A 17,137-nucleotide genomic window follows, 5' to 3' on the forward strand; every position below is an offset into this window, starting at 1 on the left:
AGAGGAGGAAGGGGAAGGGAGAAAGGGGGGAGGTAGGAGAAAAAGAAAGAGGGGGAGAAAGGGAGACACAGAGAGGGGATGAGGCAGAGGGGAGGGAGAGGGGGTAGGGGAGAGAGAAGGGAGAGGCAAAGAGGGAGAGAGGAGAGTGGGGAAGGGAAAGAGGAAGAGGGAGGGAGAGGGGGTAAGGAGAGAAAGAGGAGAAGAGAGAAGGAAGGAGGGAAGGAGGAAGAAAGGGAAAGAGGGATTGAGAGGGAGGGGATGGGGAAGGGGGCAAAAGGGGGAGGGAAATACAGGAGAAAAACTGAGAGAGGAGGAGGAAGAAGAGGAGGAGCAGAGAGATAGAGACAGGAGAGGGAAAGAGGAGAGACAAGAGAGAACAGACAGAGGCAGAGAGGAGAGAAGAGATGGGGGAGGAGGAAGGGAAACATAGAAGAAAGAGGAGAGAAAAAAGAGAGAAGGAGCAACAGAGGAGGGAGACACATACATAGAGGGAGAGACAGAGTCAGAGGAAAGAGACAGAAAAAAGGGGGAGAGAGATATAGAGTCAGAGCTCAGTGACAGAGGGGAACAGAGGGGAGAGAGACAGAGATACACAAAGAGAAGAAAGAGAAAAAGAGAGAGAGGAGAGAAAGAGGGAGGGGAGACAAAAAGGGAGAGTGGAGAAGAAAGATAGGTGACAGGTAGAAGGAGAGAGAGAGACAGACAGACAGACATATAGAGAGGGTAAAGACAGAAACAGGAGAAAGACAGAGGAGAGAAGGAGGTGAGAGATTTGCGCGCGCATGCGCACGCACACACACACACACACAGAGAGAGAGAGAGAGAGAGAGAGAGAGAGAGAGAGAGAGAGAGAGAGAGAGAGAGAGAGAACCATTTGTACCATGGTACAAATAGAAAGGGAGGAGAGTTTGTAGACAGGGAGGAGTCAATAGTGTCAAAGCTGCAGAAAGATCCATGAGGAATGAGGGCTAATAAAATGCCATCAAATTTAGTAACTAAGACATCTGTTGCTAATCTTGGAGAGAGCAGTTTAATTGAAGTCCTGGGCTCAGAAGACAGAAGGCAAGGGATTGAAAAGTGAGTGGGGAAGTGAGCAAGTGGAGGCAAAGAGGACTGCTTTTTGTTTTGTTTCATTCTGTTTTCCAGGAGTTTGGCTGTGATAAGGGCCAATCCAAAGGATCAGGGAGAGAAGGACATGACCAAGTGCAAGTTTTTCTCAGATGAGCGTCATCCGAGCAGATATGCAGGGACAGGGAAGAAGACAGGAGGATCTAAGAGAATTAAGGGTGTGATGGGGAAGGCTGTTGACCTGGCACAGGAGAAGGGCCATCACCTCTGCATCCAAGACTGGAGCCAAGGGGGGAGAGGCTGGGGGAGTGATACTGCTCAGATTGTCTCTCCCAGTGTTCAGTCACCTCCTCCCCAGGCAGCCCCTTTCTCTTTGGGACACTTAGAATTGGTAAGATACTTTTTCCTTCCAACAAGATCTTATGTATTTGTCTCTCTAAAGCTCCAGCTAATTGCTTCTGGTCCTGCTTTCTGGGATCCAGTAGGATACTAATCCCTTAACTTCTCTGAAAGTTGGGTTTCAAATCTGCAAAATGGAGATAAAAAATACCTGGTCTCCATCCAACAGCTGTTGTGAAGATCAAATGAGAATATGGGCATGCGAGTGCTTTGCAACCTTTTGGTGTTCTAGAAGCGTAAAGGACTAACCCATTATCTCCCTTGCTCTCCTAGCTCCATAAACAGCTTCTCTCCTTAATCCTATAATTAAATCTTTCCTATTTCTGGCCCCACATCTCTTGATGACTGGCATTGGATTCTCATTCCAAGTTCTATCCATCTACCATACTGAAAATCATGGCTCAGGAATGAGGAGGCCAAGCTAAGTAGTCATTGTGCCCCTACCAGAAAGGTTACATCTGGGTAACTGGTGCTAGAGGGAGTTGGAAGCCAGGGAAGGAGACAGGAGAAGGGCAAAAGTTGGACTCTCCCAGCTTCCCACATACAGTTTGCTTGTGGAGCCCTAGAGTTCAGTGCAAAGTCCTCTCCCTTTTTCTTCCATGAGAAGCTCTGGAGGCTCTCCAGGTATGATGGATCCAGACTCCCCCTGGTGGGGGGAGTGGGGGGGGGTGGGAAACTGCCCAGAGCAGGAGTCAGTCTAGAAGCACTGATTGGGAGGTGGAAAAGAACTATAACACTGTCAGCTGAGGTCCACTGAGGCAGTGGACCTCAGTTCACTCACCATAAACCAGTTTCTCCAAAGCTAGTCCCTTGGAGAGAGAGAGTGACAAGCACCATTTTCTGGAGGAAACCTGAACAGTAGTTGTATACAGTTTGGGGAAATAGGGGGTTCTTTTAGGTTGCCAAGGGCCCTGGGGGGTAAGGACAGCTTACTGCAGAGCTCTGCTCCTTGTTGCCTTGAAGCCTGTAGTGCAGCAGGAGGCTGCTGGACAAGAGGACAAGGGTTCATCTCTGCAGGAAGCTGGCTTTGAAATTCTAATCAGAACATGCGCTCCTGCTGCCCAGCAGGCACAGTGCCCGGGCACTGCCACAGAGAAGATGGCCTTTGAAATCCCCAAGTCTCTTGATTGGGAGGGACCTCTAATCCAGCCAATACTGGAGCAGAAAATTCTCTCTACAAGTGGCATGAAGTCGCCCATCCCCATTTCAGATCCTTCTTATTCCTTACATCAAGCTGAAACCTTGCCCTGCTCAATCCCTAGGACTCCTAGTTCTGCCCTCTAGGGCCAAGTAGAACAAAGCTACTTCCTCTTCCACAGAACAGCTCTTCATACTCCAAGAAAGCTTCTTATGTCTCGTCTCCTAGTTCCAGTTTTCACTTCTGGGTAAGTGGTCTGTCTCTGCCTCAAATCTTCCTATGGCATGGTTCCAAATCTCTATAACCAGTCTGCTTACCTTCCTTGCAGTGCCCTCCAGTTTGTCAATGTCCTTTCTAAAATGTGGCATCCAGATCGTAAAACAATTCAGATTCCAGAAGTGGCATGACCAGTGCAGAGGGCAGTGTCACCACTGCTTCCCTTACTCTGCTAGTCTAGACTAGGTTAGCACACAAGCTGACCCACATCCCCAGCCTATTGGCTCCTGGTCACAGAGTCCTGCTTGGGGTGGGGGTGGGGAAGGGGAGGCAGGAGGCAGAAGGTTCTATCACCCAAGACACATGTGATAATATGGGGGCCTGATAACCTGGATAAGGAGGTCTAGGCCTGGGGCACCACATGGCAGATCTACCCTTCTCCTTCTCTGACCCTGGCCTGGTAGGAAAGGAGGAAAGGAAGGTAGGAAAGAGGGATAACTTTCTCCTAAGCTTCCTTCCCATTCCTCCAAGTCAGAAGTGTTGAAACCACCCTTGTCCATCAAGCCTTCAAGGGCCTGGAGCAGGAACAAGACTGAGAACTGAGGGAAGGACTCTGGACTCAGAACTGCCAGCCAAGGGGCCATAGCAGGGCCCCAGATGGAGAGCCAGGAAGCTACCTCTGACATAATCTAGTGGTCTCTAGCTGAGGTCCGTTTTCCAAAAACATCAAATAAAACAGGGTCACAAGGGTGAGGACAGAGCTATGGAAGGGCAAGGCAACAAGACGGCTATAGTAGGGGGAAGGCCAAATCTGGAGGGGGGAGGGGAAAGAGCAGGCTAAGCCTCCTATCTCCTGCTTTAAGAAAGGAAGCAAGTATCACATTAAGATCCTAAATTAGCAGGTGTCACAGGCAGCAGGTATGATTGGTGGGGCCTAAAACAAGGGCAGAAGGGAGAAGGCAAATGGACTTCAGAAGCACCAAACCTGGCTGGGACTCAGAGATCCAGTCACTTAAGCAGAGAGTACCAATGCACGGCATTGGGAAAAAACTTCCTGACCTCTCATCCCCTGAGACTCAAAGAGCGGCAACGATGTCTCCCAGGGCAACTAGGAGAGGAAGTGACAGAGGCTTAAGCTGCAAGCGAACAGAAGGATCTAAACACTTGAAACAACCCCTGGGGATTTGTGTCTTTGAGCTTTGAAGTGGGTTAGATCCTGTACCCTGAGTACAGGACTGTGTCATAGATGTGTGTGTGGGGGGCGGTGGGGACTTTGGTTGAGCATCTCTAATCACACTTGCAGTAGAAAGGTAGCAGAGAAAGGGGGAAGGACAATCAAAGAAGAGGAAAGTAAGTGAGACAGCAGGAATTGGGGAGGGGGGAACTGGGAATTTGGAGTCAGAGAATAGATGAATAGAAGTGGGTAGAGCAGATTTCAGGGGCCCATCTATCTCCCATCTGGGAGTACAGGTAGCTTTCAATTAGTGTGAATAATTAATCCCTTGAAATGGCTGCGTCTAGTTATAATTATGAAAATAGGGTCATTGGTTTGTGCCCAGTGGAAATATGCAATGTGAATCCCATAAACATGACCAACTCCATAGGATTCTTTCCTGACCCGGAGAGAGATGCTTGTCCTCAGCACCCTCCCCAAACATCTACACCTGTTGAGAGCCTGCCCATTCTTCAAGATCTGGCTTCAGTGTCACCTTTTCCATGAGTCCTACAATTCCCCCAGCTGGCAGTGAACCTCTCTAATTTAATCTCACAATTTTTATATCTTATGGACTCATTATCCTTTCATTTGTATACATTTCTCATCTCCTCTATCAGACTCTAAGCTCATAGAGACCCTGGATCCTGTCTTATTTATTCTTGTATGATGCCTTACATCTCCCTTGGAGTCTGCTCAGTCAGTCTTCCATACATAACAGCTGCTCAATAAATGTTTGTTTATGGAATGAATTCTGGGGTTGGATTGTTAAAAAATCAGGGCTGTGGACTTGGGGGCAGGGGACCCATTTCTCTGCCCGGCTAAGTCATGTGACTTTGTCTCCAGGATACACCATCAGTATATGAGGCCTCTGACATGGTCTGTAATTGTGTGCCAGTGGTTGACACCAAAGATGCGCGTGTCTCTTCTTGGAGACAAATTTTGTTTATGTGTATATGTGTTTGAGAGACAGAGAGAGACAGAGAGAGAGAGAAATACAGAGACAGAGAGAGGGATACAGACAGGGAGACAGAGGCACAGACAGGGAGACAGAGAGAGACAGAGAGAGAGGTGTGCTTTTGTCTGTGCCTGTGTGGATGGCACTGTGGGTGTGGGTGTGTCTGGGATCTCTGTGATATTTTGTCTGCTTCTGTGACACTTTTGGAGGTGTGTGCCAATCTCCAGATCTAGAGGTCTCTCTGTGATATTGCCTGGAAGGTGGGGGGCAGTCTCTCTAGGTGGCTGTGTGCCTTTAAGGGGTTGCATTTCTCATTTGGTAGTGTGAGTGAGGCAGTGAGTCAGCTGAGGCTGAAGGAGGAGGGAGGGAGAGTGCCAGAGAAAGGGAAGTCAGGAGCAAAGACCTCACCCCACCCCAACGTCCCATCCATCCTCTTGCCCCATAACTGTTAGAGAATTCTATTGGGTAGCACACCGCATGCCTGGGGGCTTGGAGAAGAAAGTACTTTCCAGCAACAAATGGGCTCTTGGGAGGAGGAATCCACCCGGCTCCTGATGCAATTCTAGGCTCCCGGCTCCGGGGGGAGGGCAGAACTCCCCTCTCCCCGGGTCTCTCCTTGCTCACCCTCATTACCTAAGGCTGGGAGCACTCTGCCTACCCCCACCCCCTCCTTCCTGTCGAAGAATTGAGCAGCTCAGTGGATCCAGACTCCGCTTCCATTCCCCATCCTCCCCTCGGTGTCCAGGTTCAGCCTCCCACTGGGCTCTCTCAGAGTATAAGGTTTACTTCGGTCTACAAGCTCTGCTCAGCTCGGCTCCTTTCCCCAGGCCTGTGGTTCTTCTTTCCCGCTACTCTCACCAAAGATCAGTGGGGTGGGGGTGGGGGGATAGATCTGGAGAAAGGGACCTTTTTAATGCCTGAACCTGGAGGAAGACCAGGGAGGCTCTGCCCCAGCCACTTTCTTCTGCGAGAAACCAGACAGAAGATAATAGGCTATGGGGGGCTCCGGGAGCCTGGGGAGGAGAGAGGGAGTGAATCTCAGCCAATATCGCAGTCAGATTTTTCTCTGGGCCCCTGAGGAACCTCACCAGCCCACCTTATGACTCCCAGGTCGGTCAGTAGTGGTAGTGCCTTCCCGTCCTGCCCTAAAGCCCTGCTCTCAAAAGGAGGGAAGAGGGAAAGAGGGAAGAGGCGGAAGGGCAAGTGGTCAGTCTTTGACCTGGCTTACCCTCATGGGTTCCCATTGCCCGTGGCTCCTCCCGAAGTGAGAAGGCAGGGCTGGCTCCGAGGCCAGAAGGCCCGAGATGGGGGCCTCCACCTTGCTTGGCCAGCGGCCCCTCTGGCTCCTCCATTGCCAGAGCCAGCTGCCAAGGGCCCGCGGGAATCCTGCTATGCCCTTCAGGAGGGTCTTCAAGAATAAGACGGGGGGCATGGAAACAGAAACCTTAAGAACAGATCCTCGGCGGACTCCTGGAGTGGTGGCGAAGGCCCTGGCCTCCTTTAAGTCCGAAGCCCCGGCTTCAGATGCCGCTTCTGGCCCAAGCTAGCTGAGGGGCCCTAGCTAAATCCCTGCCCCTGGAAGCGCCTCTTTCTTTGCGGGGTAGGGGTGGGGGTAGAGCTCTAACACGGCGGCTTAAGGAAGGGGAAAGGGGTTCGACGCCTGCTTGGGGGAGGGGGCGGCGGCGGCAGTGGCGGCGGGAGCGGCGGCGGGCTGACACCCTCACTGAGCTGCTGTGGCGGCTGCTGCTGCTAGGGCAGCCCCGGCGTCCAGGGGAGGCCGGCAGCTCAGCTCCCAGGGGCCCCGCCCCTCATCCCCTGCCCCTACCTTACAGTCTCCTAGGCAGGACCGGACGGAATACTCCTCCGCTTGCAAGTATTTCTGCAGCAAGCAGTCAAACTCGTCGTATTTTTCCTGAGCGTGTTGGTCCAGCCGCTGGTACAGCTGGACGCAGCTGAAACACGCCTCCCAGGCCCCGGGCCCGGTGGCCAGCAGGTCGGCCAGCAGGGCGTCCAGGCTGCAGTCCAGGCTGTCCTGGTGGGCCATGCCCAGCAGCAGATCGGCCAGCGAGTAGGAGTCACAAAAGGTCAGAGTGTAGTTCCGAAAGTGGCCTTGCAGCGAGTTCCTTTGGGAAGCGGGGGGCCGGCCCGAGGTGGGCGAAGGCGAGAGGGGCCTCGGGGGTGCCGCGCCCACGAGTCTCTGCACAGCCTGAGGCTCCAGGCAGGCCGCTTCGGGCCCCGAGGGGCCCCTGCCGCCACTCCTGCGGCCGCTGCTGCTGGCCCCGTCGAGGCGGCTACCCCCGCCGCTGCTGCTGCCGCCGCCGCCGCCGCCGCCACCGCCCCCGTCGAGGCTGCTGCTCCGGCCGCCGCCGCCCCTGTCGAAGCTGCTGCTACAGCCCGGCCCGGGGGCTGCGGCGGCCTGGGTCAGATTGCCCAGGAGAGAGCCGCAGCTGCTCCCCAGGGGCGGCGGCAGCAGCAGCAGCAAAGCCGGGGGAGGCTCGGCCTCGGGCCGGGGCTGGGGCTCCGGGCCGGCGGCCCCCCAGGGCGGCCTCACTGACCCGCTCCTCTCCTTGGCCCGCAGGCGGCCGCCGGCGCACAGCCACAGACGGTCAGAGAGCAGCACCGTAAAGAAGAGCAGCGAAGCCAGGGACAGGCGCCATCGTTGCGCCCGCTCCGAGTCAGCCCAGGGCTTGTCGCTGCTCGTGGCCCCCCGAGGGGGCCGGGGAGCCCAGCAGCAGCAGCCGCAGCCACAGCAGCAGCAGCAGCGGCTGGAACAGCTGTAGCAGCAGCAGCAGCAGCGGCAGCAGCAGCAGCGGCAGCAGCAGCAGCGGCAGCAGCAGCAGCGGCAGCAGCAGCAGCGGCAACAGCAGCAGAGCGTGAGCGCAGCGGCGTCTCTCCGGGGCCAAGTCCACGCGCCCCTGATCATATTCAAGGGGGTTCGGGGAACCTAGAGGCGAGAGGACCGCTGGGCAGACTGACCCGAGGGAGGGGACCCGCGGGGTGGCCCCGACGGGCAAGGCGGGAGGGCGCTGCGCGGTGCCCGGCTCGGCTCGGCGGCCCTCCGCGCTCGTCCTACTGTAGCCGTCCGGGCGGGCTCTACCTGGGCGGCTGCATGTCTGGGAGACGCTGGGCCGGAGCGGGCCGGGCCCCTTTTGAGCCCGAGTCGTGGGGTGGGTCGCCTGGGCCCCCGAGCCCGGTCCCCGCACCCCGGGCGCCCCGCTAGGCGCTGTCCCCGGCCCGGGCGGGGACCCACTGGGGGTACCCCGCCGACAGCCGCCGCCGCGGCCCCGAGCTCCTCATGCTGTCCGTCCGGCCCCGGCCCTGGCCCCGGCCCTGGCCCCGGCCCCACAGCCCCGGCTCCCGCTCCGGCCCCGGGCTCCGGTTGATCTCGGGCTCCCGCTCGGGCCCCGACTCCCTGTCCGGCCCAACCCGGCTCAGCACTCTGCGGGCCCGGCCGCGGGCATCTCTGGCTACCTGGCTCGATCCGGCCGTGCCCCTGTCCGAGCCCGGCCCCGGCCCCGGCCGCCTCCCCCCCCACCCCGCGCTCCCGGGCTGCCTGCGCCTCCCGATCGGCTCTCCGACTCCTGGCGGCTGCTCTCCGACTCCGGGCTTCTTCTCTCGGGCTCCAGCGACTGTTCTCTGGTTCCGGCTGCTCTCCGACTCCCGGCTGCTGCTCTCCGGCTCCGCTCCTGACTCCCTCCGGGCCGAGCGCGCGGCTTCAGGACGCCTTTCCCCACTGCTCGCCGTGCGCGCCGCTCTGGCTCCGGCTCTGGCTCCAGCTCCGGCCGCTGCCGCCGAGCCGGACGGCCCCGTGGCGCGCGCTGGCCATCCCAGCTCAGTCTGTCGCCATCTTCCGCTGTGCGGAGAACACCTTGAGAACCCGGGGGAGGGGGGGAGGAGGGAAGGGAGGCGGGGAGAGAGAGGGGCAGCAAATCGAGAGAGGGGGGAGGGGGCCCGAATGCGCCTGCGCCGGTCTCTTTCCACCTCCCCCCTCCCCCTCCCCCAGTCCCATCCCCACCCCCCTCTTCGCTGCAGTCTGTACTCCTGGGTGGCGGGGACGCTGTCAGCCCTCCCCTAGCTGCATCCTCCCGCCTCCCACACCCCTCCCCCGCTACCCTAGGAGCCCGGGGCCCGGGTAACCCCCCTCCTCACCCTGCCCTCTCCTCTCCCAGGTTCAAATCCGCGCCCCTGTCCCTTTCCCCAAGCCGGGCTGCCGCCTCACTCTTCTGGAGGGGGTGGTGGCCGGAGGTCCCTAACATTCTGCTCTTTCCTCTCGGGACCCGGGTCTTAAGGGACTTTGGACTCCATGCTCGGTCCCACCTGCCCCGGGGCCCTGTCAGCGCCGTTGCCGCCGCCGCCGCCGCCACCACCACCACCACCACCACGGGCCGCCTCCCTCAGTGCCCAGCCCAGATAAGGCCGGCGTGTGGTGCTGAAGGACAGCTCCCAGCGGGGCTTCTGACCAGGGCGGGACTTGCGAAAGCTCAAGAGGGGGGGCAGCCCATTCTGGGGGAGGCTGGTTTTGCCCTTGGCTCAGCCCGTTCTGCTCTGCCGCGCCCAGTATCCTAGCTACCCCCCGAAGGATCTTGGGGTGGGAGCTCTCCGAAAGAGAGACAACCGACTTGGAGGAGGTGGCTCCCGAAACTCCTCCAAGTGCCCCCTCACCTCTACTCCCCTTCCCCCACCCCTGCCCCAGCCCCTCCAGGAAGGCTTCTATTATTGTAGAGCCTAAAGGCGGAGTGTGGGAAAACCATATAATCACTCCCACACCAAGTCATCGGGGATCAGAGCTCAAGGGGCCGGAATGACTCGCCAGAGGTCCTCCAGACCCAAGTTCTGTCAAGTCAAATCTACTTTTCCCCGTTCTCCTTTTCCTGGTGCTTTTACATTCTAATTATAAGCATCAACACACTTCTATTAAGTGTCTACTACAGGAACACTATTGTGCGTGATGGGAAGAATTGAAAGAGGAAAAAGACAAGAGTCCTTGTTCTCAAGGGCTGCTGTTCCAACTGGGAAAACAAGTATACATCATCCATCCATCCATCCATCCATCCATCCATCCATCCATCCCATACATGAAGCGCTAATATGAGGCCGTCCTGCCTAGGGGAGGTCTAGAGAATAGCATTCTAGGTCAGTATGTGGAGAAAGATCTGGGCTCCGAAGAGAAAATATCTTTGAACTTGTCCTTTATTAATGGAGCAGTTTATATTTAGATGGTGCCTTACAGTTACAAAGCACTTCCTATTCAGTCTCATGGGGTCCTTACATGAGGTCTGTAGGGAAGATATTTTGATCATCCACATGGTAGAGATGAAGAAAGTGAGGTGTCTTGTCCCAAGTCACACAGCCAGGAGGTCGGTCAAAAAACATTTATTAAGAACTTGGGATAAGTGCTGAGAATACAAAGAGAAAGACAGTCCCCACCTTCAAGGAACTTATATTCTAATGGAGAAAGACCACACACACACACACACACACACACACCTGAAAAAGGGGGGGGGTCAGGGAGAGGAAGAGAGAGAAGGAAGGTAACAAGTTTAGGAGCAGGGTACCCAGGTGGTAAAAGAAGAGAGAGTTGGTCTGCTCACCCTCCTTAAATGGAGGGTCTCCAAGGAGCTCTCCAATGGCCATTTTCCACGCTCCAAATTAAAGGGAGGGTGGGGCCCTGGAGGCTGAGAGTGTCGAGATGTGTTTGAAGTCTGGAGTGATCTTCCAGAAAGAAGAGGTGCTTGGGGCATCCAACTCAAAGGTTACTGAATTTGCCGTTTCAGTCTGCTACAGGAAGGGCAGGACTTTAGACTAGAGAGGAGGAGTGATTCTAGCAGAGGTAGGAGATCGGTGAATGGTCTGTTGGGGAGGGGGAGGGGTAAAGAAGGTCAGATTTGCTGGAACAGAGAAATCAGGTAGGAGAACAGGGAGAAAGAAAGAAAACCATGAGAGTGAACCTTCAGTCTCAAAATTGGCAGAGCCAGTGGGGAGGCTGAGCCTCTTAGTTCCAAGAGCACCTATCTACCAAACCCTGAAACGTCCATGTCTATAATACAGCTTTTTCTCCTATTTGAAAGTAGAAAGAGCTAAAAACTAGAGAAAAAACTGAGTGTAGGAAGAAGCATACAGACTTTCCTGGGGGGTTCCTGTCCAAGTTCAGGTAATATACTGACTTAACTTTTGATTCAGCTCACCCTCTGGCTGGAAAGTGATCGGGGAAGGGCCTTTCCTAGTTCAGTAAGCACTGTAAGCCCCGACTATAAAAAGGACAATGCTGGGGGGAGGAATACAAACTTTAGATACAAAATAGTTTCTACCTTTACATTGAGGCTGTCTAGTAGAAAGACATCAGATGTACATAGATAAATCTACAGCAAGACCAATAGTGCATAGTAAGTATAGAAGTGAGCCAAAAGTCAAGGGCTGGGTGAGTCCCTAAGGAGGACTTAACCGGAATTGAGGGCAGAAGTCTTTCTGGAAGAGATGACAATTAATTGGGTTTTAAATGATAGGTTAAAGTTAGTCTGTGAGCAGGGGCAGGAGTTCAGGGTGAGAGAAAGAGGGAACCAGAGGGGGTAAAGGCATGGAGGTAGGAATGAATAAGGCACAAGTAATTGAGACAATTGCTCTCTCCCTCACTAGTTCCCTAACCCCTCAATCCATAGTGTGGATATTCGAAGGAGGGTTGAGGGGATGGATCTAGCAATGATGATGTAAGGATGAAAAGTAAAGACTGAAGAAGTAATCATTAGGTCATTGACCTAGCACTCCCGGAGGTGCTGAGCCTGAAGTAAGTGTGCATACCCAAGGTGCAAGTTGTCCTCTCAGCCTCTTTTTCTTCTTGGCATGAGCTGTCTTGGAGGGGGAAGGGTGGCCTGCCTACCTCACAGCTAACTGCACATGGTGTCTCTCCTTCCATGGGGTTTCCTCATTGCTGATCTTAACCAAATGAGCATTGGGAGAGAGGAGGTCCCAGGTGACTGGGAATTTGGGAGAGCCATCAGAGTGCCCACCACAGCATCAGCAACCAACAACAGAGGAAGGACCTGTCTCCAGAGGATGGTAGCAACATAAAGGATTGTGACCCCTTGTGATAGAGAAAAGTACTGGAAAGGACTCCAGAAAGGTTCCAATTCCTGGAGCCCAGTGAAGAGCTACACCTAGGGGGAGCTTCAGGAAGCTTTCAGAAAGGAAGGAAAAGTCCCCTGTGGCCAGGAATCAGAGAGCATCCCTTGGCTATGGGCATTAGCTTCAGTTAGCTTCACCAGCACTGGATTTAAAGTTTGAACCTATTCTCCCCAGGAACTCTTGGTTTAAGAGGATAGAAACAACTGTTTATAATACATACATATATATATATATATATATATATATATATATATGCAACCTTTGATAAAAGAGAATGGAAGCCAAATGATTGATTAATAATGGGTAGGACACTGGTGGGGGTCAAGGAGCCAATTTTAGAAACTACAACCCCTCAAAGTTACCTCCTTTTGAGGGGGGGCTGGGGAATGAGGAAAGTTATAGTCCCCTCTGGGGAGCTGGGTCCATGAGTGTGAGGATCCTTTTAGGAAAGTAAGTCTAGAGGGGATGTTAACTTTCCATTTTCAGCCTGCACCACCTCTTGGGATAGGAAGTTCCACGAATGTCTTAAGAATGTCTTAATCATCCTGCCATGTAAGCAGACCTTTGATTTATCCTAAATTTGCCTCTCCCAACTCGGGATGGGGAGGGGGAAGATGTCAGGGTCCTTTGTTTTTCATAAATAGAATCTGGTGGAGAAGCTAACATTTCTCATCTCCATCCCTACCCAATTATACAAATTTCAATCATAGTCCCTGTGGCTCTCAATTCAATTGGGAGTCTGCCTTTGTAGGGCTGCTCCTATCTTTCCCCATTCCCTTGATCTCAGCTGTCCTCTAGAAGGCTGATTTGAGTCACTGAAGCCAAGCAATGTAATACTCAGAGGTTTACACAAAGGGAGAAGGAAAATCTGGCATCAGGGAAGCCAGGAAGGAATCTGACAATAATTCATCAGGGAGTGGTGGTGGTGGCAAGGTCTAGAACTAGGTTGGTGGCCATAATAGGGGAAAGGAGAAGACACAAAAGATGTTGCAGAGGCACCACTGTCAAGAATTCTTTTTTTTTTTAGGTTTTTGCAAGGTAAACGGGGTTAAGTGGCTTGCCCAAGGCCACACAGCTAGGTAATTATTAAGCGTCTGAGACCGGATTTGAACCCAGGTACTCCTGACTCCAGGACCGGTGCTCTATCCACTGTGCCACCTAGCCGCCCCCACTGTCAAGAATGCTAAAGTGTAGGGGGAAATTGTCAAGATTTTTCTAAATTAAAATTTTTCTAAAACTAAAATTTCTAAACTAAAAAGTCTGATCATATCACCCCTCCTTCCCCCTTGTCAACGAGTTTCAGTGGCTCCTCAACATCTCTAGGATCAAAGAAAACCTCTTTTTGGAATTGCCTTTCCAGACTCCTTAGGTCTTACTCTCTTCCCTGTACTGTTCCAGAATGGGACAAGACACTTTTATTTTCCATGCCTTGGCTTGGGTGAGCTCCCATGTCTGGAATGTTCCACCCTCTCCCCTCAGCCTCCTCCAAGTTTGAGCCTACTCAAGACTCAGCCCCCTCCAGATCACAGGGCCCTTGATCATTCTGGGAGATTTGTCTTCTCAATTGCAATAGAAACTCCTCAAAGTCAGCCTGCCAGAGGGTATGTGCTTCATTAATGCTTTGTCAGGTGAATGGGCAGAGAGAGGAAGAAGAGGGAGGATGGAGAAGGAGAGACAGAGACAGAGACTCAAGAGACTCAGGGCTGGTGAACTGATCCATGGAGCAGTCATCTCACAGACCCTCTCTAGCAATAATGGTAGTGTAACTTGATTACTAAGCCCAAAGCAAGAGATGGAAAGAGGGGGAGGAGGCAGATGTTAGGGATGGATGTAAATGAGGGAGGGGGCAGAGGCAGACACCTTGGGTATATGTAAAGGGGAATGGAGCAGAAGCAGATTCTGGGGAGCATGTAAATGGGAAAGGGAAAGAGGCAGATTCTGGGGTGAATGTAAATAGGGGAGGGGGCAGAGGCAGATGTCTGGGTAGAAGGAAAGCATGATTTGCTCCTGCAGCCTGAGGCTGGCTTCTTGGGTTTGTCTGCTTCACCTGCTTATCAAGTTGCTTTGGCTTAAGGTGAGAGTTAGAAAGCAGAGTGGATTAAGTGGGAGCATTTTTCTGGAACACCAGTCCAGAGACTGGTATGGGTGGGAAGCTGTTGGGTAAAACAGCTGGGTGGCTTGTTAGGCTAAAGATCCTTGATTCTACTTTCTCTGAACTTCAGGCCCAAACCTACTGTGCATTTCAAAGTGATTGTGGCATAGACATTTCAAACCTATATTTCCAAAACTGAAGTCAGGATCCTTCACCTCAAACTCTGTCCTCTGTCAGCTTTTAAAATTATTATCTAGGGTACACCATGTTCAGGCTACAGAGGCCTTACCCTATGCATCCAATCAGCTGCCAAACATTGTCGTTTTTTTCTCCCCATCTTTCACATTTCTACTCACACAACTATTCCCCCAGTTCAGATTCAGCTCTCCTCTAAACTATTTGTAGTAGTCTCCTAATTAGTCTTCCTACTTCAAGTATCTCTCCATCCTCCACATAGCTGCCAAATGGATTTTCAGGTCTAACTATGGCATTCTCCTGCTCAAATGCAGATTACTTATGGCTTCTAAGATCAAATAGAAAGCCTTCTAGCTGGCATTTCAAGTACATCCCAACATACTACTTCCCTCTCCTTCCTCTGGGCCTTTGTATTGATGATTCCTGAAAAACTTTCATTTCCTCCTCTTGGAAACTAGTTTCCTTCAGGACTCAGCTCAATCAGAACCTTCTAAAGGGGCTTCCCTGATTCTCCTAACTGCTAGTGCCTCCTCCTTCAAGGTAATCGTGTATCTGCCTAGATGTGTTTTGTACCTAGCCACAGTCATCCATGTGGTTTCCTCTATTGTCATATAATCTTGAGGAGTTTTAAAATCAAATTCTCGAGGGGGCGGAGCCAAGATGGAGTCAAGAAGGGATCGAGTCTTAGGAGCTCTCCGATAAAACTCATAAGCTAAGGACTCTAAACTTTCTAGAGACAGAACCCACAAAGGGACCTAGTGACGCAGTTCTCCTACTCAAGCTAACCTGGAAAAGAGCAGAAAGGCTCTGCTCCCCGGGGTCGGAGGGGCGGCCCACCGGAGGGGTGGCCCATCAGAACGAAAGAACTTCAGCCTCCTGGAGGCAGCCCCAGGGTGCTGGGAGCCGTGACTCACAGCAGCGGGGGAGTCTCCTGAGCTGCACCCCGGGGAGCACCGGGCACAAAGTGGGGGAACAGCAGGGGACCTCTGCCAGAGTGAGCACATGGACCCCAGCCCTCAGGGCACACAGCCAGCAGCTTGGTCTTTCCGCAGCCCAGACTAGGAAACAGAAGCTGGCAGAACCAGTAAGCAGGAGCCCCCAGGGCATGAGCCCATTGAGCTGAGGGAGGGGAGTGAAGAGAGACTGCAGAGCTCTGTCCTCTGCCTCTGGAACAGGACTCTGGGGCTCTGACCACATTCAGATCCTGATCACAGTCTAGGCTGCCCCACAGAATAACAGGGCCCCCCCCCCCACCTAGGCCCCGTGGCAGAGGGGGGCTGTTATAGTCATTCACAGACCAGGAGGGAGGACAGAGCCTCACACACTGAGACCCTTGTGGGAGTGTCCCAAAAGCTCAGGAAGCACCCCAAAACCAGGCCCAGGCTGGGAAAATGAGCAAGCAGAGAAATAAGAGGAAGACTATATTTTGCAAATGAGCCCAAGAAGGATCAAAATACTCAGTCTGAAGATGAGGAAGCACAAGCTCCTGCATCTAAAGACTCCAAGAAAAACAGAAATTGGGCTCAGGCTATGACAGAGCTCAAAAAAGACTTTGAAAATCAAATGAGGGAGTTGGAAGTAAAATCAAATTCTCAGGACTTAGCATACATCCTGCCTGGCATTTTAACAGGGGTTTAATAAATGTATATGAACTTGAGTGAAGAACAGCCTGGCACAAGGAAGCTAATCTCACTATTTAGAGACTGTTTGGAGCATCTAGTCTAGCCCATCTTTTTGCTGACAAGAAAACTTAGTCTGTGAGTGAGAGGAGTAGTTGCTCAAGGTTCCCCAGGTAGTAATTGTGCAGCTGAGCCCAAACTTCTGGCCTCCAGATCCAGAGCAGATTCCAAGGATATTTCAGAGGGGGTTAGGGTAAAATTCTTCCAGGAGAGCCCAGAGGCAGCTCCACTGGATACCCCCAAAGGTGCTTATTCATTAGTCTTCAAGAGTCTTCTGATTGTCCCAAGTAGGATGGAATGGGAACTAGTGCTGCAGAGGCACTTGGTAACATTTCAGGGTGAGCAGAGCAAACTCTGCATATAAGGATTGGTTTTGTTGATTGTACATGCTTAAGACAGTGATGGAGCAAATATTAGGAAAGCAAATGTTCACTTTCCCCTATAGAACATTTACCAGTACACTCGTTTTAAGGGTGATAATTTTTTTAATATTTTATTTATTTTGAGTCTTACCCCCCCCAGAAGGCAATTTGTCAGTCTTTTCATTATTTCCATGGTAGATTGATCCAAATTGAATGTGATGAGAGAGAAATCAGATTCTTAAGGAAGAAACATAAAGTAGAAGGGTTAGCAAGATCAGACAATAAGATATCCGTTTTTTTCCTAAATTAAAGGTAATAGTTTAAGGGTGATAATTTAACTAAAACATCTAGGACTAGTCCACAGAGAAACAAGGTAGCTCTGGGCAGTTCATTGATTCTAGGCAGGGACTTGGGTGAAGAGGCAGAGTTGAGCCTCCCCTCTGATTTCGAAGGATTAGAGTACATACATCTGGATCATCCACTAAGTTTTCACCTGCCACCCCCTCACTGCATGACCCTGGGTCTGGAAGGATTTTCAGCACTTGCTTAAGTCAAAAACTTTCATTATCAAATAACGGGCATTATATTAAACCCTGCAGATACAAAAAAAAAGAGCTAGTCCTCACTCTTGAGGAGTTCCCCATCAATGGGGGAGACTATGCAATTAAGTCCAAACTGGATCTAGATAGATGAATGAA

General features: G+C 52.5%; 1 protein-coding gene across 1 annotated transcript in view; it reads right to left on the reverse strand.

The window, feature by feature from the left end:
• Positions 1-7,915, reverse strand: part of NALF2 (NALCN channel auxiliary factor 2) — a 32,193-nt gene extending 24,278 nt beyond the window's left edge. The window contains exons 1-3 of the mRNA XM_074208547.1: positions 7,855-7,915; positions 7,392-7,731; positions 6,818-7,265 (exon numbers count right to left, since the gene is read on the reverse strand). Of these exons, the coding sequence (XP_074064648.1) occupies positions 6,818-7,265; positions 7,392-7,731; positions 7,855-7,915 (849 nt within the window). The remainder of the gene's footprint in view (positions 1-6,817; positions 7,266-7,391; positions 7,732-7,854) is intronic.
• Positions 7,916-17,137: the final 9,222 nt, after the last annotated feature.

The sequence above is a fragment of the Macrotis lagotis genome, chromosome X, assembly GCF_037893015.1.
Source record: "Macrotis lagotis isolate mMagLag1 chromosome X, bilby.v1.9.chrom.fasta, whole genome shotgun sequence".
Taxonomy (NCBI): domain Eukaryota; kingdom Metazoa; phylum Chordata; class Mammalia; order Peramelemorphia; family Peramelidae; genus Macrotis; species Macrotis lagotis.